Raw genomic sequence first — 21,961 nt, 5'->3', positions numbered from 1 at the left:
CAGAACCTGCTTTCTGGTTTCCTCTGCCTGTGTAAAGGCTTTGTTTATAGTGATGGTGATATTCTTTAAATGTAACTGGATGTGCCAAGTTGCCACATAAGAGGAAAACACAGAAGAAATAACCGGTCTGTCCATTCCAGTCACTGATTAATTAGTCTGCAATAATTAATCACATATGATGGTGCATCAGCTTCCCAAACCCCTCACTCAACATACATGAACTAAGTAAGCAGCAGCTAGCAGAAACAAGTGCTCCCGGGAAAGGGAAATGCTGAGGAGGTAGACAGGGTGACCGGCTAAGGGAGTCTGATGAGATGGACAGTGGGACTCAACAGAGCAAGGGATCATTGGGTCACTAGTCAATAAATGAACTTTCATGGAGATCAATCATCTTACGTGAAGGAAAAGACAGAACTGAGATAAACAAACAACACAAAACAACCCCACTGAAAAGAGCAGCAAGGTTGCTCTGGATGTGACTGCAGATGACAAGGGTTCACTCTCACATCTAATAATGTGGCCATCTCCTGGGAATGTCAGGAACGTCACACACCAATGATTGCTTTTTGCTCTGAACATGTCAGTTTGCCCTAATGAAAAAAAAAGTGTGTGTGTGTGTGTGTGTGTGTGTGTGTGTGTGTGTGTGTGTGTGTGCTGGGAAACAAATTCAAGGCCTTTGCAAAAGCACTCTGAGATTATTACTAAGTCATCATTCTAGACCTAAGCGGTGACTCTTGTAGAGGAAAGTGCAGAAGAGTTCTTGTGTACCAGATTTATTCAGTTTTTGCATTGTGTGGGGGCACATGTGAGTGAACATGCCATGGAGCATCTGCGGTAGTCACAGGGTAACTCACATGGGTTCTCTCCTTCCACTGTGTTCCAGAGATGGAACTCAGATTGTGCTCAGTGGCTTGGTGGCACTTGACATTCTTCAGTCCCAGAGACACTCACCAGCCCCATGACTTGTTTTATTATAGAATCTAAGGCAGTTAACCCTCATTTATTAATGATACCATTTAGGGGGAAAATTTATAAGGACCCAGGTTGGGTTATTCATGAAAAAAGGGGCACAAATAGAATTATGATTTTTACTTGTTTAAAAAATTTCCTCTTCAAACATTAAGAATTTTAATATTCTTGTATCTTGTCTAAACCATATAAATTATATTTAAAGAATCTGGCTATTATGATAAAATATATAAAATCTGATTATAATACCATAATTTATAATTTTGGGACTTAATATGTCAAAACCCTCTAATATAAATTCAACATTTTATTTACTTCTCAGGTCCCTATCAGCTGCTGACTAAACAAGCTTGCTCTGTTTCCCATGAGTTCATCCATTAATGAAAATATTAAACAGAACAAGTTTCTGAACAGAATTCACTGTTAAGCCACCAGAAATATTGGAACTTCTTGCTACACAAATCAATATGCAATTACTTAATTTTGCCTGCATCTAGTTCTAAATTCTCAATATTAATCCGCAAGTTTCTGATGAGAGGCCAAGCATCTTGCGTAAATCCACACACAATTTCATAGGGATTAAGAATAATCCCTGCATTTGGCTCAAAAACTTTAATACACTTTTGAAAACAGAAACAAACTTGTTCAGTGGAGAGCAGCTAGACGTTGGATGAAACTGGAGATTGCAGGGCACACGTAGGGATTTGCAGAAGAGCAAACATTGGATTCTTGATGGCTTTACTCTTCATTTTAAATACTCAAAGGGTTTTCCTATCAGAGAGGACATTCTTGCATGACATTAAAGATGTTTTTTCCAGGGCTGGACAGGTCACATTAGGCTGTTTCATTCTTGGACTTCTTGTGTGACAGGTGTAAGGATGAGAATCATTGTCTTAGCTCTCTCACTGCACAAACCCAATTGTCCTAGGCAGAGGAAGCTCTGGGCTCAATATCAGGCTCTGTGCTTGGCTTAAAGGGGAAAGACAGAAGAGTTGTAAAACCAGCTACCTATTATCAGGCAAAATATGATGTGTAAAGTTTAATCTTTCTTCATTTTCTAGTGTTTTCCATAGAAGCCAGGAATCGGGACTTTTTTTTTTTTTTTTTTACATTATCTGAATTTTAAATTTAAACAACAAATTCAAGTTTTTCTTAACTACCCCATCACTCAATACAGGAAGCCTCCAGAAAATGCCAGCTTAATGACTCAAAGAGACTAGGGAGCAAGGAAAGGAGAAATTGAAATTCCTCAGAGATGTCCTGCTGTCTGCTGAGATCACCAGATTTGCGTGAGTGGCCTCATCTAATCTAGTCCTCCCTGAACCTGACCAAATGACCTTAAACTCACTGTGAATCTGGGATTCCAAAGAGCTTTCTCTGGAGGCTCTGAGATGGGAATGAATCCATGTCTGGAGACAGAATGACTGCCTTTTGTAGATCAGGGAGCCAGACCTCTGGGGAGCCATGGTGGGATTGTATGTAATCCTTGCATTTGTGAAGTAGAGGCTGAAGAGTCAGACTCAAAGAGTTCAAAAATAATGATTGAGATGAAAGCCAACCTGAAGACAAGACACACTCTGTCTTGTCTGTCTCAGTCTCTGTCTCCGTCTCTGTCTCTATCTCTCTCTCTCTTACACACACACACACACACACACACACACACACACACACACATGCGTGCACACACATACACTATGTATTTATGTTCCTGGAAAGGATTCTTTCCTGATAGAAGATGGCACAAGATATAGGACAGCAGAGGTCAAATGTGAGAGTGGGCCAAGACAGATGTGGTGGTGACAAGATGATACCAAAAGCTGAGGTACGTGGCAGTTAATTTGTGGGATTGACACAGTGGTCACATTCAGATTTGTTTGATTATCACTCAGTTTAAAATGCAAATGGAAGCTAAAACATTTTTTGGATGGCATCAATCTTTGTTAAGCTCTTCTTTAAGCAGTAAGTCTAACATCATCTACTGCTTGGTATCCTGAAACCATCACACATCTACATTAGCTGACTGGCCCACAAAGCACTTAGATCTTCCATTGCCAGTAATAAATTCTGAGTTGATATAAACATTTTCTAAGACAAGTTCATGGTACATACATCTAATGCCTCATAAACATTTTTATGTGGCTAGGAAATTGGGTAATGCATCTTAAAGTGAGCTGCCTTGATCAGATGTTCTCGTGTTCTGAGATATTGATGTGAAATGTTCTGCTGACCTGGATTGAGTTCAGATATAGTGATAAGGTTTGACAAAACTGTTTAGAGCTCTTCTCAGAGCCACTGATTAAACTCCCAAGCTAATCATTCAGAGGATGGGTTGGCTGGCCAAAGAGTACAGTCTTTAATAGATGGTTCTGGCAACAGAGATGTGTGTATCATTTCTGGGGTTTTATTCTCATCATTTGTAAATAGCTTTTATATCACATAAACATGTACAATTCTATAAACCTATTACCAGCATCTATGATGAGATACTCATTATCTGTCTATCTATCTGTCTATATGTCTGTCTATCTATCTACCTACCTACCTATCTATCTATCTATCTATCTATCTATCTATCTATCTATCTATCTATCTATCTAACCATCCATCTATCTATCATTGATTCATTAGTAGACAAAAACCTCCTAAAAATGAGCCAACTAGCATTATTCCAGTTATAGGTAAGAGGAATTCTGCTCATTTTTCTAATCTCAATTTTAAATTCTATTAGGCAAGTATGGGAGATACTTTTATTCACATTAAAGTGTATGTTATTTAAATCATTTTTATTGTCAAAGTATAACACTAATATAGTGTCTACATTAAAGACTAAGGCAATGTAGATGTGTAAGGCATTCTATTGCGATTCTCTGCATCGATATGCCTATCTAGTCTTTTGTATAAACCTTACTATGCAACGTGAACTTTTCCAAAACTTTATACCTTGAAATGTCTTAGAAATTTTTCTGTATCATACACTCCTTAAAGACCATTGAATTTTTCATAACTTTGTATGTAACTTGGTATATTTAATATCTTCTTTATCTATAGACATTTTAACTATTTACATTCTTTTCGTTAGTGACAGCTACAATATATTTATTGATATAAGCAAATACTTCTTGAGGTAGATTCCTAGAACTTTCTTTGTTGGGCATATTTAAAACGTATATCAATACTGACAGAAGTATATGAGCCAATTGTCCTTAGGCTTTGCAACACTGACCACAAGTATGCAGAGGAATATATCTGTACATAACTCAATACGCAGAGACCCATAAATTCACTGTTTATGTGAACATTAAAATGGTATTATATTATCTTTTCTACTTTGATTATAATGTATCCATTGTGTGTTTAAGATATTAAGAATGCCAAAAATATTAATGATACTTTCTTGTAGTCCATTCTTTATTTTCTATTAAAGCTAGTATTTATGTTTTAAAATTCATGTGCAGGTATAATGCCTACTTTTTCTTTGTTTCTACAGATTTTCAAAATTTTTGGGTGCATGTGTATTGTGTGTTGTATGCATATTTGTATATACATGCATACATGTACATATACATGTGGAAACCAGAGGCCAACATCAGGAGTATTTCTTTATCACTTTCCACCTTATGTGCTTTGAGATAGGGTCTTGTCACTGAATCCAGAGCTTAGCACGTAGACAAGAGGTTTAGTGAGTCCCACTGACCTCCTGCCTCTACCCCTGCCCAACTCTACACGCTGGGATTATAGGTATGTTCCCTGTGTGCTTGGCTTTTTGTTTGGATTCTGAGAATCTGACCTCAGGTCCTCTTGCTTGAACCATAAGTACTTCACCAACAGAGCCATCTCCCCACCTCTGTTTCTAGGTTTTGAATCTTTTTTTTTTTTCATTTTTATTAGTTATTTTGTTTATTTACATTTCAAACGTTATCTCCTTCCCAGTTTCCTCTCCACAAGCCCCTATCCCCACCCCACCCCCGTCTCCATGAGGGTGCTCACCCACGTCTCCATGAGGGTGCTCACCCACCCACCCACTCCTGCCTAAGTGCCCTAGCTTTCATTCCCCAGAAAACATTAACATTAAAAAATTACTTAAAACACTTCCTGTTTGTTTGTGATTTTTCTAAGTGTTTAGTTCTATAATTCTTTCAATTTATTTTAGAAATGGTATGAATTGGGTCTTTAACTTTTGTTCACATAATACAGTCCACTGCCCCACCATGTTTATTAAAATTCCCCACATGATCTCCTTTTTACTAGAAGGTCAAGTTGTCTTGGTTTCACACTCTTACCCTTGGAAGGGGAAACATGCTGTCTTTTGAAACTGGTGTCACTGGTAAGTCAACAGTCAACTTGATTATTTACGATTCTGCACATGGCTCAGGTTTCATTCCCAGGTGTCCCACCTGCCTTTCCTTCAACTCAAAAGATGGTGCTTGTAATTCCAGATGAAACTGATCTAGGACCCAATGGTCCTTTAACCCTTGGATGCATTTATTGCCTATTTCAGAGGAATAATATGTATACACATGAATGTCTAGATGTTTGTGCTAGTGTGTATAGGGTCCCAAGGAAGCCAGAAGAGGTGTTTGAATGTCTTAGAGTTGGAGTTATAGGTGGTCCTGAGCTACCTGACTTGGATGCTAAGAACTCAACTCTGCTCCTTAGAGAGAGCAGTGACCCTTAACCTCCAAGTCATCTCTTAGGCGCATTTGTTATATTATTGACCATCTTAGGCTTGTACTACTATATCAGAATAGCAGAGGATGAGTAAGTCACGAGGACAAAATACATAAGTTTTTTTCTAAATGCTGGAGAGTCCAAGATCAAAAGCCCCATACCTGGTTAGGATCTTACTCAGTATCATTCATTGCTGAGGGAAGCGGAGGGTGAGTGTATGAGAGAGAAACAACCTGACTCATGAGCTCACCCGTGATGAGTAACCCACTTCTGTGTCAATGGCATTGATACAGTCATGAGAGCAGAAACTCATGACCTCATTATTCCTTAAAGGTCCCGTTTCTCTGCACTGTTGTACTGAGGGCTAAGTTTCTAATACACACAATCTAGGGGCTGTATTCGAAGTATAGCCCTGACTCTTGTGAGACTGTTTTGTCCATTACCAAAAGTAAATTTTTATTCCTTTTAGATAGTTTATGCATCTATTATTTAAGACTCTTAAAATTATCTGAGGCTTATGAAGTTTACTTTGAGAAAGATAATTATTATTGTTGATGGCTATGACTGATTTCTGTGCCTTGCTCTCCTGCCAAGCCAGATTTCTGAGTTAACTAATATTTGCATTTTTTAGTGTTTTGTATTTTCTAACTTCAGCCATATCTATGAAGCCATTTATTTTGAATTTTATATTTAAAATTACTATAACTTTACTTTTATAATTTCAACTCTTCCCCATATAATGATTATTCTGGCCCTTTGTGAGCAGGTCTGTGTGCTTAGAGTCTGATTTTCTAGTTTTGTTTCCCTATAAAGTTTATCTGATCTGCTATATAATTCTCACTTTTATTTTGGTCTTGCTTATAAATATTCTTTTTCCCCTGGGTGTATCAAAGCTCCCAGTTTGATGAAAAGAGAAAACTGACTTTAAAAGTGGACAGGGCCTAAGGAGAAGTAAAATACCCCCAATCTGCATCTGAAGGATGTTCCAAGATCATTTCTCCACCAAGAATTTTATAGAATTGTTAATAGAATAACATAGTTTTTTTCACAACTTTTTTTCTTAAAACATGACAAGAAAAGACTGAAGATGAACAGCTACAAGAATAGGCAATGTCTGTCTATCTCAATGGTCACCTTTCACATCAGAATTAGTATTCAAATGCTTCCAAAACAGTCCAATAGGGATGGAAATGAAAAAAAAAAGAGAAAAGAAAATAAAGCTGCGCATGTTATGATAGAGACTTAAATTAACACCCTCAGATGTAACACATCCAGTGCACTTGTAATCAGACTTTTGCCTACTTTGTGTGTTTCTCCTTCCACTCTTCTCCACCCCATGCCTTCCACACTTCCAACCCCCTCACACTAGGTAGGATAAAAAACAATGATAGAGGGGGAAGGGGACAGCAATATCCTTACACTGCTTTCTGCTGATTCGGGGCAATGAATTCCTTGGGGCAAGTTTGGTCTTCACTGTTGGTATATCTAATTTCTTCTTGTTGCTGTTTCTTCTTTACACACACCTAGTTAACAAACTGTGACCAACAGCAATCAACAGCAACCAACCACCAAACAACCCTGAATCTCGGGGATCTAGTATTTCTACATCCTCTGAAACATTCCCAGAATTCTAAACATCACATAATGGCAGAGACTATGTTCAGCTGGTAAACCCACGCCTCTGCCAAAGCACAAGGCAAATCATAGTCAGCTGCTGGGGCCAACCTAAAGCAGCTTCAAATCTCATACCTGGATTAAAATGCAAACCCATTCTTAGATTTCTGTGATTTTCAAGGAAACCAAAATTCCCAGTACAGCATTTGGTCACATTTGACTGTTTATAACTGTCATTTGGAAAATAAACCCCTTTGGCCTAGGATATGAAGCTCATGTATTCATTTTGAATTCCATGCCTCTATAAATAGCAAATGAAACTTCATTGTAATTCTGACATGACAGGGAAATTCAGCAAAGAGTGGTTTGGATTTCATGTCTCATTTCACATAAGAATTTGCTAGGTACCTACTCTACTATATTTTGAAATGAGAGGCATGATCTTGCTAACACATGGAAAACATCTAAATGGTGAATGGATTTCTTCCCTTGCCTTAAAACATTGCCTGCCATTCCAGCAATGGAAAAAATGATGTATATGTGGACCCCTGGGACAGAAAAATTGATAAGAGCTCCCAACTTCCTTCTCATAAACAACTTATATTTTAAAGCTATTAGCACAGGAGTTGGGCATTCGGGGACAGTTCATTTATCATCCATTGGCTGGTGAGGGTGCCAGGCCTTGCAGTCAGACTCTGAAAAATGGGTCCCGTGTTCATCCACTATTGCAGAACAGCTGCTCTTTCCCAGAGTTTAATCAGATTTTCTCAGCATCACATGCCCTGGGAAGGCAGAACTCACATCAGACTTGTAATGAGCCTGCCATGTAAATGCATTATAAAACCCAAGTAACATGAATGGATTATATTCTCCAGGCCAAGAGGGGTCTTAATTTTGTCCAAAATTATGACTGCATATTAACTTGAATTCTTGTTTCTTGAAAAAAAATATATAGAAAAGAATTCAGAAGTGAGTGCTTTAAATAAAAGTTATTCTTCTGTTGTGCAAAATGAAAAGTCAAACTTGAGTTTGTTACAAATAAAGCATGCCTCATGATGAAAAAGTCTTAATGTAGAGCTACTAAAACTATAGAGTTCTGCCTTTTATTAGGCTGTTCCTTTTACCCCCTGGTAGGAGAACCTTGACTTCATTCATACTTTAGATCTATGACCTTCTACTAAAAATCAGCATTAAGTGTTTTGTATCACAATGTGATTAGCAGCTCATAAATCTTTGAGAACCTTGCTTCATATTAGCTCACAGTCATGGTATGTCACTGTCATTTACAGCCTGCTACCTTATATGGACTACCATCTGTTACTAGGCACAGTTCTGTCAATGCATGCCACTCATTGTTTATGGCAGAGTCAGAAACCAGGAAGTACTATCAACTCCCCCAACCAGATACTGAAGGGCACTGGAGAGAGACATACATGGTTATGCACAATGACAAAGGTGCAGTGCATTGATGAAGGATTGGCTGGGCATGGAGGGATGGAGAAGAACTGCAGATCTGAACACTGCAGATCTTCCTCACACCTTCCTGCAGGGGAGAAGGGTAAAGGACCGATTGTATTTACCTTGTCAAACTTTGGCTGGTTTTGAACTATCCCAAATATTACTGTGTATTCGGGTGGTGGTTGCCAGGAACTCAAGATTTTTGGTCTTTGGAAAATAACTTCTTTTGTATGATGATGAGGATAAAAATAACCAACCAACAGACCAGTTGATCTCTATATGTCCCCGTGGATACCACATACACCTCTGGATAGTGTTTGCTGCTGAGTGCAGACTGGGTGCAGGAAAGGCTGCTTGTCCCATACACTCCTTGGGGCTCTTGAAATCCCAATTGCAGAAATTTGCCGAGGTGAATTAATACAGTGGATGCTGACTAAGTATCCTATGTAGTTTGACTCCAGGAAAAAAAAATGAACCTACCACACCAGTACAGGTATTCTCATGGATCAATGATTTCTTTTGTTAACTACAACCACTCTGGTCCTACCTCTGCCTCATGAACAGTTTATATAGTGTATATCATTCTTTTACTGAATGGCTGGTCTTTCTGGGTTTTGACTAGGGCACAGCATGGGACCTCTGAGGGCTAAAATGAATGTGAAGCTATTGTTACCAAGTAAGTAACAAGGTGTAAGCAGAAGACAGACACAACTCTCTGGCATTAGGTACCATGTACACAGTCCAAAATGATAACTGTACCTGCTACTTCATAGCAGGCTTCCATTGGTTTTAACAACTCTGCACGAAGTAGAAAAGTATGGAATGTGAGCAGAACCTTTCACACCACTGGAGAAGTGTTAGGATAAATAGGCCTTGGCTGTGTGTCTACTGTGTTCCCATTTTCTCTACCCCTATGGCTACTTAATGCCCATTGTCTTTGAATATTGCAGTTGACTTTGGAGTGACTGTCTACTCAATTCTCCTCTCTGAGTTCATCTTCATTATATTTGCCACAGTTATTCCTCATTTTAATCCATAAATATTTCTGCCAATATCTTAGTTTAATATCATTTGCTCTTCACATCTTACTGAGTTCAGCTGCTTATTTCTACTTAATTATATCCCTTGGAATATCTATCACTGATGATATATAGATAGCAAGCTATATTTAAAAGTCTATTTTACTTTTATTTTTAAATCGCATTTTTGTTGAGCTTAGGTCCTGGGCTGTTGGTTATTTCCTCTTCTTGGGATACTCTTACTCCTAATGAGGACATTATTCTCAGGCAGATTGTGCCTCTGGGTGACCTTCATGTGGAGAAACTGATCTTAACTTTCTGGTTGCTCTTACTATTTGCACTTTGTCTTCAGTGGCCTCTCGTCTCACTACACTTTATTAGTCACTCTTTGTGCTTCCTTAAAGGCCTTTTACATCTTCTTCTTATGATGCCTAATTAATGAATCCCTGTAGGATCAAATGCACACAGAGAGGCGGGGAAGGGGATGTCAAAACAAGTAAAAATTAAAATGTATTGACTATAGATTAGTTTCTACTCAACACGTTGTAATACTGTGCAATACTTCAATTTGCATCCTTAACTCCAGAAAATTATTATTCACTATCTCTTCCAACACTGCTTCACACCATTTGCTTTCATTTCTCCTGGAATTTTTATTGATGTCTTCTGGGTTTCTTCCTATGCCATCATTTACATCTCTTAATCAACCCGTCACATGTTTTAAGCCTGTGTCACATTCATTCTGGATCACTTGACAACTTCATCTTCCACTTGCCAGTTGGTTGATAATATGACATTTATGCCATGCATTGAGTTTTTAATGTCAATATTTGCATTTGCATTGACCAAACTCCATATTTTGATTGGATGCTTCTTTCCTTGCCATTCAGGCTCTTCTTTTGGCCTCTTCAGTTTTCACATGCCCATTTGATAACCTTCTGCAGACCCCATACCTTCTGAATGCTTGCCCCTTTGAATACCTCTTCTCTCCCTGATTCCTGGTTTTCCCCAGGTGAGGCTATGTCCTCTGGTGGCCTGCTCCTTTCTGTGTGTTTAGTTCATTTTAAAAAAGAATTGTTCTATTTTTTTTTTCCTGCGGGATTTATACAGCCCTGGCTATGAAAACATCACTTTGGAGCAAAACTGGATTGTTTTAGTGGTGAGAGGTGTAAGAACATTGTTTTACTTGTCTTCAACACCTTTTTCTGTTGATATATTGAGTTGCATGTCAGACTTCAATGCCCAGGCCAAGACTTTTGGTCTTTTAAACTCCAGGTCAATGACAAGATTCCTCACTGGTTCTTAAGGTCAGTGGAAGAGCTGATAAAACTGAATGAGAACTCAGGAAGCCCACACCTTATTAATTTTTTTCCACCCAGGCTGTATTATCAAAAAATGGGGGCTGGAATTCCACTGCAGAGCCTCTGAACATCTGTGATAGCGTGCACCCCCACACATCAGGCCTTTTCTGTTCTTGCTGCGATATTTTTTTATTGTTTACAACATACAGAAGTTATTTTTATATCTTTCAGTTCCATGTGCAGAGACGAAGGCTTGCTTTCTGAGAGACAATGTTTCTTCAACAACATTTCTTCAAGCTTAGAGTGGCACAGGGGCCTTCCTACTTCATTTCAGAGCACCGAGTCATGGTGATGAGGAAAGCTGTAGTTTTGGAAGGTTTCTTAGGCTTTCCTCCAGCTGATTTTCTCTCACAAATAGACCACAATCCATCAGCCTGAGGGTGAGACCATGACTCAGATCTGACCAGTCACTATATCTTAATTTCCATGGAGTACTATGTGATGTTGGGAAGATCTTCAAATGTAGGCAGTGCCAAATGGAGACTCTGTGATTGATATGAAAATTATAAGGAGGAAGAAGTGTTGTTTTGAGCTAAAAATTTTGAATGTGGGGAAACAGCCTTTCCTGTTTCACAGAATAAGTCATCTATAGGTATGAGCAAAGACGGGTTCACACCCTAAGAATCAGGAGGATGTGTGACAAGGACTAGCCACACTGAATCCTTGAGTCCAGCATGTGCCAGTGGGCTCAACCCAGAAGCATAAGCCTATGGATTCCTTTGACTTATTAATTTTAATTGTGTTTCTGTCAAATACATCTGATTTATACACCAATGAATCAAAGTTCAATGAAATTGAGATAAAGAACCATCAATACAGAATCACAGTATTTATTTATTTGTGTTTCATAGGTCATTTTGCGGGATACAACATGAGCAAGTCAAGTTCTCCATCATGGGTCTGGGTTCCAAAGAAGTAGCAAGCAAATCATAGATCTAAATCTGAAAGTCAAGAGATGGACTACAGTTACTGGATAAAGCCAAGGTCAGAGCCTAGTGACCTGAAGAGGTGTTAAGAGCTAGGGCTAAAAGAAATCCAAAGTCATGGTCAGAAAATGGGAATCAGAGACCAAGAATGAGCAAAACCCAAGAAAACAGCAGTGAATCACATGTGTGGTACCACCATGGTGGCCAAAGTCTTATGTAAAGAGCCAAAGAAGCCTTTCCCATTGCTGGCATGTGATACCACCTAGTGTTTAAGAAATGAAATAACCAGAGAATTGATTGCCTGGACAGGAGACCTTGGGCAAATGAGCCATGCATCATTTTTTCTTTAATTATGTAACACAGGAGGATCTATCTAGACAGCCATCAAAACAAATGCGATTCAGGCTGATTATCAGTTTCCCAGCCAACATGAACTTTTGAATCACCTTCAGTAAGATGTGTCAAGACATAAGGAACGCATTTTTAAGCAGATTCATGAGAAGGATGTGTCCAGGGTTTGAAGGCAGTTTCTGATCACTCCCATCAGCTAGCACGTCTTCTTATGCCCCTGAGTTTCCTAGCTGGAGCCAATGAGAGACTCAGAGCTAATGAGAGGAGCTAAGAGGGCTTTCCAAAACAGTTGGAAGAAGCACAATAAAGACTATTAAACATACATCCTCTGGAAAAGCTGTTAATGAGAGGATTAATAAATGCCTCCATCTGCACCTGAAAAGACCCTAATTGATTCAGTCGGTAATTATTGGAGAAACTGCCAAACAATTAGTTTGTGTTGCGGGGGACAGAGAAAGGTCTAACTTGCCTGTAAGGCATTTGCAATCTTTGGAAATGATATTAGTATGACAATAAATGGGATTTCCTTAGGGACCTATTTTTGTATCTAAATTCTACAGTTCTGAATTGACTATTAGAGGAATGTTGGTGGTTTTTTTATTCACATTAAATTCTGTAGTAATTATTATTTGCCCAGCTGACTGAGGGTAGAGATGGGTGATTAAATCTAGGAAATCGGTAGATTGCATGTACTGGTGTTGGGCACATGTTACTGAATTGCTGGACGGTATCTCAAGGTCCCTCTTAGTTCCATGGTTGAGTCTCATACTATCCCATTAGCTTTCATGTTAAATTCCCCTTAAGAAGCATGGCTCTTAAGGAGTGTGGTCTTTCCAAATATCACTGGTGGATAAGTGCCAAGCATTCTCTGGCATCGCACTTTCTGTGACATTTTCTAGCAAAAACTTCTAAGCAACATGGTACTCTCCTTTAGAGGGAGAAAATCGCTGCTCCATTTCTCTCTCCTTTAATGAGCTGCACTGGACTTCCTTATCAGTATTTGCTTTACAAGGAATAAAGGCACTTAGTGTGTATTTATAACCCTCCAAGAGCCTGCTCTTTAAAGAGGCCCTTAGTTTATTCCTAAGAAAACTGGAATGCATTTATACACTATAGAATTATTTTTAAAAAGTAACATGGTTCAGCACAATGCTGCACTTACCACTCTGAACCTTTCAATTATATTTGTATCAAAATAGTATATATTTCATATTTGATATATAATTAATTTACATATGAACAACATATACCACATCACTATATCTTCATAATTATGGGTAAGATGCATAGATAGCAAAATATGTGATTGGTGTATAATTACAATATAGATAATTTGTTGTTCTTGTTAAGTTGACTCAAGATGGAAACTTCATCCGAGAAAATGTCTCCACCAAATTGGCCTGTAGGCATGTCTGTCTGTAGGGATATTTTCTTAGTTAATGACTGACATGGGCAGGGTAGGCAGTGTCACACCAGTGCAAGTGATCCTATGTAACAGAGTAATCTGAGCAAGCCAAACAGCAGCGCTCCTCTACGGTCTGTTTCAGTTCCTGCCTCTGGGTTCCTGGCCTGACTTCCCTCACTGATGGACTGTGCTCAAAACATGTAAGCCAAATAAACCCTTTTCTTCCTAAGTTGTTTTTGGTTATGGTCTTCATCACAGCAACAGAAAGCTAACCAGGATAGAAACACTACATCACTACATATGTGTCCACCTAGAGTTGGTAGTGTTTTGTTTTGATTTGATTTTGACACCAAGTCTCATAGTATAACTCAGGCTGACCTTGAATTTGCTTTGTAATTGGTTGGAATTCTATAGCCAGTCTAGATATTACTATGTATTTCCTTTTCTTAGTATTTACTGAGTATTAGTACTAGTATTTATTGTAGATATGAATAGTATAAATTAGGTTGCCTGGTCTTACTTAAAATGTATTATGCTATCTTTTTACATTAATAGATTTCTTTATCATTTTCAAATGTGTGGGATGGCTAACATGTGCACAAAACTTGCTAGTCCACCTGGCAACCATTGTACACAACTTCATGGCCTCACGTACTTCTTAGGATGATTTCTACAAGTGGAGTTCCTTATTACATGACCCAAAGCTTAATGACTTAGTAACTAATGCTAAATTATCTTTGGAAAAGTTGTATCACTTCTCTATTGTCAGTCACATAGAAGGGTTCCAAGTTCTCAAACTCTAGCTCTCTGGGTATGATTTGGCACCTTGAGTTCTTAAGATTTCAAGATTTGCTAGTTAAAGAAAAATGACACCATAGATGTTGATAGGAATGATAAGATAAATTAGAAAAGCATTTCTATCATATAAGTCTTCCTAGATTATAGATCTACAGAGCTTTGCCAACTGTGTTGTTTTATTTCTTGCTTTGGATAGTTTTGTAATGCATACTCAATAAGTACTCTTACAATTTGTAGATAAGCAAACAAATACATACCACTATTCTGGTGTCTTAAGCTTCATTGTGTTTTTATCTAGTATTTAATTTTCTTCACTCATGGCAATGTCACTTGAACAATAATTCTGCTTTTCTCATTTCACCTCTGTAATTCCAAGTGAGGCCACTGAAGATCCTAACCTCCTTGCATACGGTTTACATGGGTCAGCAAGGTGGTGTCTCCCTTGCCTCAGTAAGCAAATCTAAAGTAGTAACTGTTCTAGAATGTACAAGCTGTAGCAAAACTTAAGGCTGGGCATGATGGACCTTGGGTCTTTGTACTGTTATGATGACCGAGGCCGTCGCCTCCTATCCAGAAGAGAGAACTACCACGAAGGAGGTGAGTGAAGAGGGAGAGCCCTGCTCATTTTGCAGGTTCCTTTACTGAGCTATGCCTATGATGGCTGCTCATTTACATCAGCTCAGTCTGTTTGCTCACAGCAGTTTGGGTTGGTTCTGGGAAAACTGAGCTGATTGCACAGTTAATTAATGGGGATCCAGACACCAGATCTGACTTCTAATTGTGGCTTCTTCCAACTCTGCCATGCTGCCTCTGAAATTAATGTCTTTGTTCAGGACTCAAGCATGCATACCCCCTCTAGATCTCTTTGCTCTGTCTTCTGCCTCCTTTCTAAGTCTATTTAACCATTTTTAGAAAGGTAAATCCATCATGTAGAACTCATTTATTTTGAGCCAGTGTGCACACACTTGGAAAAGATATTCCTATACACTAGAAATAATAGTATGGGTCAGAGATAAGCTCATTTCGGAACTTTTATGTTAATTGAAGTTGCTTTTATTTCAGGACAAAGAATTGCTGGCTCATTTTTAATCACAGAAATATGACACCGCTCTCATCATCTTGTCCTATGTAGGAGAGATGAGAAAATCAAATTCAATTATCAATTAATTGTCTGAATTTGAGAGGACATTTAACCTAAGAAACGGTATTAATTATAATATTTTTGCTTCATAGACTATCAAAGAAACACATCTTTAATAAAAAATGTAGCTAAGTACTAGAGCAGACTATTGTCATAATATTAACAATTAAAAATGCAAAGTTTTCAAACTGAAAGGAATGGATAATCTTTAAGTAAGATTTGATGGCCAATGAAGGAGCAGTCAAAGGAAGCAGGTTTCCAAAAGGCTTTGGAGGGCCATACTTGCTAATGGTTTGAGTTTATCAAGGTAGTCCACATTAACCAATGGTTTTGTTTTTCTGCAACTCTGTTAATCCATGGTCAAAGCCAAGGAAAATGTTAAAAAAGAAGTTTTCAAATCCACAACTTGATAACTTGTAGGAGCTCCCTGTTCTTGTGCATTGTTGTAAGTGTTCTGTCCTATTATTCGGTGTTCCTGTTCATCTCCTACATCACTTAAGCTAAGAAGCTAAACCTTATCATAGCTCTTTTTGTATAGGAAAAAAAAAAAACATTACATCTGGAGGGTTCAGTAGTTCAGTATGACACTTACGGACATTTATGAAAATCTTGAAATGTAACCCTTGTGGACAAAAGGAAAGCCCATCTATGTATATCTGAGTTTATATCCAAATTTAAAATCTTTATTTTTCCCATGATGCTTGCAAAAGGGTAGCCCCGTAGCTATTCTTTTTAAAGAAAAACTTTGATGGTAGGAGTGGCACCTATGTCTCATTACACACTAGTCAAATGCTCTACCACTGAGTTATACTCCAGGCATTTATCACTGTTCTCAAGCTTGAAAACCACCCAAAGGTGGAACAAATAAAGGCAAACCCCTAAGGAAGTTTTTCATTCGTTCTTTTTACACACTCTTCAAGTATGAGTACTCTGCTTTCAAAAAGTTACTATGGAGGAATCAAGTGTGCATGCAAATCCAGTGTCAACTGGAAAGGAACTGATGGGGTAGGGAGTCCTGGCTCTGACTGTGAGCTGCTGGTCCCTAAAGGAACTCACCGGGGTGAGAGTTGGAAGATGTGCCTCAACAGAACCAGAAGCTTGGAGAACAACATAAGAAGGGAGATTTTTAGTGTGTGGTCCTAGACCTACCACTCAGAAACTATCAGTGTGCTGTGTGTGGTTCAGTACAGAGGGAAAAAAGAAGGATAAATAAATTGTTAGTGAGAAATTCAGAGGAAAACTTTTATGTGATCTTGAAATAGAGCTTCTCCAATAGGCCAAAATGGTTGGAAGAGAGAGAGAGAGATGGGTCTTAGACGGAGTCATGAACAAGAAGTAACATGAAGAGATCATTATCTAGATGCTACACAAAGTTGAGGATCATTATGTAGGGTCTAACCTAGCAATAGTGGAGCAGGCATGATTCCCTTCTGTAAAGAGGCCTTAAGTCCAATTAGACACCATTGGTTACTCACATGATACATGGGTTTTGCCACTTTTGCCATTATTGTAGCATTCAGCATGTATGTCTTGCAAAGATGGTCATTGTAGTAGTTGGTAGGTTTTACAGCTGGGTGGGTCCCCTAACTGCTTTTCTTTGGCACCTCGTATACATACTATAAAAGGTCTCAGGGAGAAGACTTGAAGGTCAGTTCCAGCCCTATTCGTCCAACTTATCTAACTCTCCATGGCTGGATAAGTCATGGAAACTAGAAAAGAACTTACTACTGTAACTTTCTGTTTTCTAATATATTCGTTCCTTTTCCCCAGTCAGCTCCTTCCACGTTCCCCCACTCCACCTCTAATACACAACCCTACTGAATCAAATTAGTGTTTAGTGTTAGAAAAGTTTCTAATGTGATCCGTGTTTTCTAAATACATAAACCCACAAAGAAGTGTATAGGTCTTACCCCTCATCATTTTGAAACAGATGAAGACTATTAAAATTCACAGCGGTCAAAATGTGGAGGATAAGTGATCAGGGGTGGGGGGTGCCAAATTTCAACTGGGACATTAACAACACAACCCTTAATACTAAAGGCTCAAGGAAAAAAATCACAGAAGAGAGCATAGAAAATCGATAAAAGCCAGAGGGAACAGAATGCCCTCTATGAGACAATGTCTTCTAGACATGCCAGGAAAGCTGCACCTATGAGACCTCAGGATGGTTGCTTAAACAAGACCTGCCTAATGAAAAAGGCAATCGACATCCCAGTGTGGATGAGGGAAATTTCACAAGCCCCGTCCCCCACTTACAAAAAAGCTACAGGCATGTGCTGGATGCTGACAGAGGGAGAATTCGTTTTCTCCAGGGAAAGCTCTGATCCGTCTTCAATCCCACATGCTTCAGCCTAAGCACATGTAGATATGAGCAACACTAAGCTAATTCAGTAGGTCATGTGTGTGTGCATATATGTATACTTATGCATATATACATACATGTCCATGTGCATGCACATATATATATATATATATATATATATATATATATATATATATATATATATATATAATTAAGATGAGGTCATGAATTAGAGAGGGGGTGGGGGAAAGGGAAGGCTTTAGGAATGGTAGAAATGATGTCTATAGAGCACTCTGTGTGAATTCTCCAAAAACAATTTTCAAAAGAAATGAGTGAACAAGTGAAAAGAAAACCACATGGAAGACAGTATAAGGGAAAAGAGGTAAGCCATAGGAAACACTGGTGCACAGAGAGGCCAGAGCTCAGCCATCACCCACACACTGGTTGGCAGTCAAACAATGATAGGAACTCCTTGGCTTTATGCCTCACAGTGCCACAACAGCAGAGCTGAGGACTGCGGGACTTCAGCTAGAATGCTCATTGTTTCCTGCCCGGAAAGGAAGACACCTTGTCAAGATGTGGAAATTAGATATGTTTTGTCACCGTGACCAAAATGCCTGAAAGCCACAGCTTCAGGATGAAAAGATTAATTTTGTATGGTTTCAGAGAGTTTGGTCCATGGCTGACTGACCCATGTGTTTAGGGAGCCACAGATAGACTTGAGGTGGAAAAGAAACCATTTCCAAGTGCTCCACGCTTATAGCTAACAGGGCAATACTCACTCCCAGGTCCTTATTTTTAATGGGAGCCACTGTGAGTGGTAGCGGTGGGCAGAGGCCAGGCCTGCCGTGGATGGAGCCGCATCGGTCCTCCAGGTCTTTTGTACTTTAGTGGTTTTGCTTGGCGTGGCCTTTTACAATTTGGCAGCCCAGGAAGTACAAAGGAGGGACTCAGCAGAGTTTTCAATTGTGCTCTTCAAATATTCCTTTAATGTTAGTATTTCTGGGACGGGGATTCTTGGTGTCCTAATTAATTGTCCTTGATGTTTTCCTTCAAAGCATCATTTTGCATTTGTGAGTCTGACTGTGGCTTTTTTTTTTGTTCCTATTCTTACATGCTGGGAGTTTCCTGCGACACAGAGAAATCCCTGTCTCTGTGGCCAGATAAACGTGGATGAACTCAGTGGCAACTTCGGAGGGAGGGAGGCAACTTTAAGGAACGTCAACTGGCAAATGAAAGGGAACTGGGACACTAGCTGGCAGGGCTGCCAGGCACTGCCTGCTTCTCACTCCCCGCTCTGAAGTCTGCCTTTAAAACTCTTTTGTTATTTCACAATACATTTTCAACCGCATTTGAGGTAATTAACACTGGAAATAGAATCCCGTTGTCACAGTTAATTATCAGATAGCTGCTTTCCTCGGGAATACCTGACAGTTTTGCCCAAAATGTTGGTCTTAATCTAAACCCACGGAGGGACCCCTGACACAGTGAAAAGCTGCCAGAGTGGCATTTATTAAATATTAATGGCTCCGTGTCTAAAGAGGAAGTGCAGGAAGTGCGCCAGGTCTCATCTCGGAAAGAAACCCCTGAGCACAAAGGGAAATCGCTTCTGCACTCCGCGGAGGGAGCTTCGGGACCACGTGCTATGGGAAGGGTCTGTACCCTGTGCTTGCCTGGATGTGCGGAATCTGCACTGAGAAGGTAAAGTGCTCTGATCCTGAGTTCTAGGTCCCCATCTGCCAAAAGCTAAGTCCCAGAGCTTCTGTCCGTCTGAAATCTGGAGTGCAACTAGTGAGAAGAAAATACTAAGTGGCATTGATTTGAAAAGAGGCAGCTCATTTCCATGCATCTTAGCAACCTTCAATGAATCAGCTAAATATATGCACTGAGAAAAAAAAAAAAAAGATACCCTCTGGTATCTTGTAATAAGCTGGGAGTTCGAAGGCCATTAACAGTATTAGGTATTAGGTGCCTAATGAATTGTGCCCATTATTAGAGATCTTCTGTGACAACAGCTCCTTCAAAGCTACAAAGAGCTGTTTTTTCTCTGTGTTGCAGAGAGAGGATGCTCTTAAATACAAGAGGAATTACCTCCAGGAGGAGCATGCTCGGTTAAAGGGAGCAGGGCAGGGTCTGGTACTTACTATGTGAGGACTATGGCCACCGCATCATTCAGCACACTCTCCCCAAACAGCAGTGTGTATAGGTCGGGGTCCACGTGTAGCTCATGGAAAATGGCCAGCACTGTCACTAGGAAGACACACGTAAGGATGACAAGTTAGTTCGGACACAGCTACAAAGTGTGTCTTGGTTGTGGTCACTTTTAAAAAGCATTCATTAAATACTGACAGTCCTAACTCACCCTCCATCCCAGCATAAGATCTTCATTCAAAAACATCAGATTATGTCATTCCCCTACCCTCTGCCCCGTGAAGAAGTTATATTCATGCACACCCGACCCACCATCTGCAAGTCACACTGAACTTGCTGCAACTTTCTAAACAACTCCTCCTAAAAGGGCAGAAATTCCTTTAGCATCTACTTCCACCATTCCCTCATTCCTTATATGTGCTCCACAGTTCGAGAACGCATGCGCGCGCGCGCACACACACACACACACACACACACACACACACACACACACCACGGGGGGGAAGAGGGAGGGAGAGGGAGAGAGAAAGAGGAACAGAGGGAGAAGCAGAGAGGGGGTCCGGAGAGATTCATGTTCCTGAAAATCCTTTTCTTCATTCCTTAAGGGTCTTGAGAGAGACTTCTTCCTAATCCTCTGATTGTCTCAGCTTTGACTTAGCTCATTCTTTTATGATCCTAGCATTTGGACCAAATCACAGACTTACAGAAGAGACCAAGCTCCCAGGGAATTTGCAGACTTTGGTATTCACTTGACCAGCATACAAAAATTAATTGATAAATGGATGAAGGAATGGCCTACCCACTGTGGATGGAGACACAGATTCTTGTTTGCTCACAAGAACACACATTTAACCCAAAAAACAGACTCAGGGTTCTTCAGAGCAGGACTCACTCATAACCTACACAAAATACCATCAGCACTCGTTAAGAAAGGGACCCCCCGAATTAATTGCCAAGAGGGAAAGAGCAATACAAAATGATACCTACCCATGGTGGGGCAGAGAGGCAGAATGGGGGTTTTCACTCTGTTCTTTCCTCTCTTGTTTCATAAAGCACGAGTGCAATATACACTGTAAACAGAGCGCTAGACGGTTTGGGGGATGGGGAAGGAGAGGGAGTTAAGTGTGAAGGGTTTGCAAGTCATCAAGAAATGTGGAGGTTGCTCTGTCTGCCGCAGTAGAAAACAACTGAAGGTCTTTAGTAAGAGGGTTGACACATTCTAATTTGAACTTGGACATAAAGCTCAGACAGCAGAACAGAGGCAGGAGAGAGAGGTGTCTCAAGGCCTCCCTAGTAATTCCAGTAAAAGATTGGTTCTACTGGAGAGGAAGGGGAGAGGTGTGGAGTCGGGCTCCAAGCACTGATGGCCATGCACATCTGTCATTGCAAGTGCAAATGGCCCAGTGACCACAGCGCTTGTACAGGACTTAGTTATTGGTTTTCATCTTCCCAGCCCCATGGCCACAATGGAGCACGCTGCTTAGTGACTGGATAAGCAAGAGTGTTGTGAGGACACAGAGGAAAGGACAGCATCCTCAGGCTACTTGAAAAGGAGGATTGGTGGGCCCTTTATCTTGAGAGATAGAAGAGATTAATCCAGATTCCGACTCACTATAAAACACAATGGACATGCTTAGAATAGTGTATTACACAGTGAAGACTGCATGAAAGTAGATTTTGAATATTTCCCATTACTAAACAACAAGGATGACAACAACAGAGACCCCAAAAAGGTTGATGAGCGTGTGAAGGGAGCTGCCTGCTAAATGGTATGACCAGCCTTCCTACTGCTCATGGG

At 39.8% G+C, this 21,961-nt stretch overlaps 1 protein-coding gene across 1 annotated transcript in view; it reads right to left on the bottom strand.

Moving 5' to 3' along the window:
• The window catches only part of SLC9A9 (solute carrier family 9 member A9), a gene marked incomplete at its 5' end in the record, with an annotated part of 529,192 nt that overhangs the window by 327,553 nt on the left and 179,678 nt on the right, over window positions 1-21,961 (bottom strand). The window contains one exon of the mRNA XM_080934770.1: window positions 20,157-20,262. Coding sequence (XP_080790896.1) covers window positions 20,157-20,262 — 106 coding nt within the window. The remainder of the gene's footprint in view (window positions 1-20,156; window positions 20,263-21,961) is intronic.

Source organism: Micromys minutus, assembly GCF_963924665.1.
Source record: "Micromys minutus genome assembly, chromosome: 21".
Taxonomy (NCBI): domain Eukaryota; kingdom Metazoa; phylum Chordata; class Mammalia; order Rodentia; family Muridae; genus Micromys; species Micromys minutus.
The sequence above is the reverse complement of the archived record's forward strand: the minus strand, read 5'-3'. Positions and strand labels throughout refer to the sequence as shown.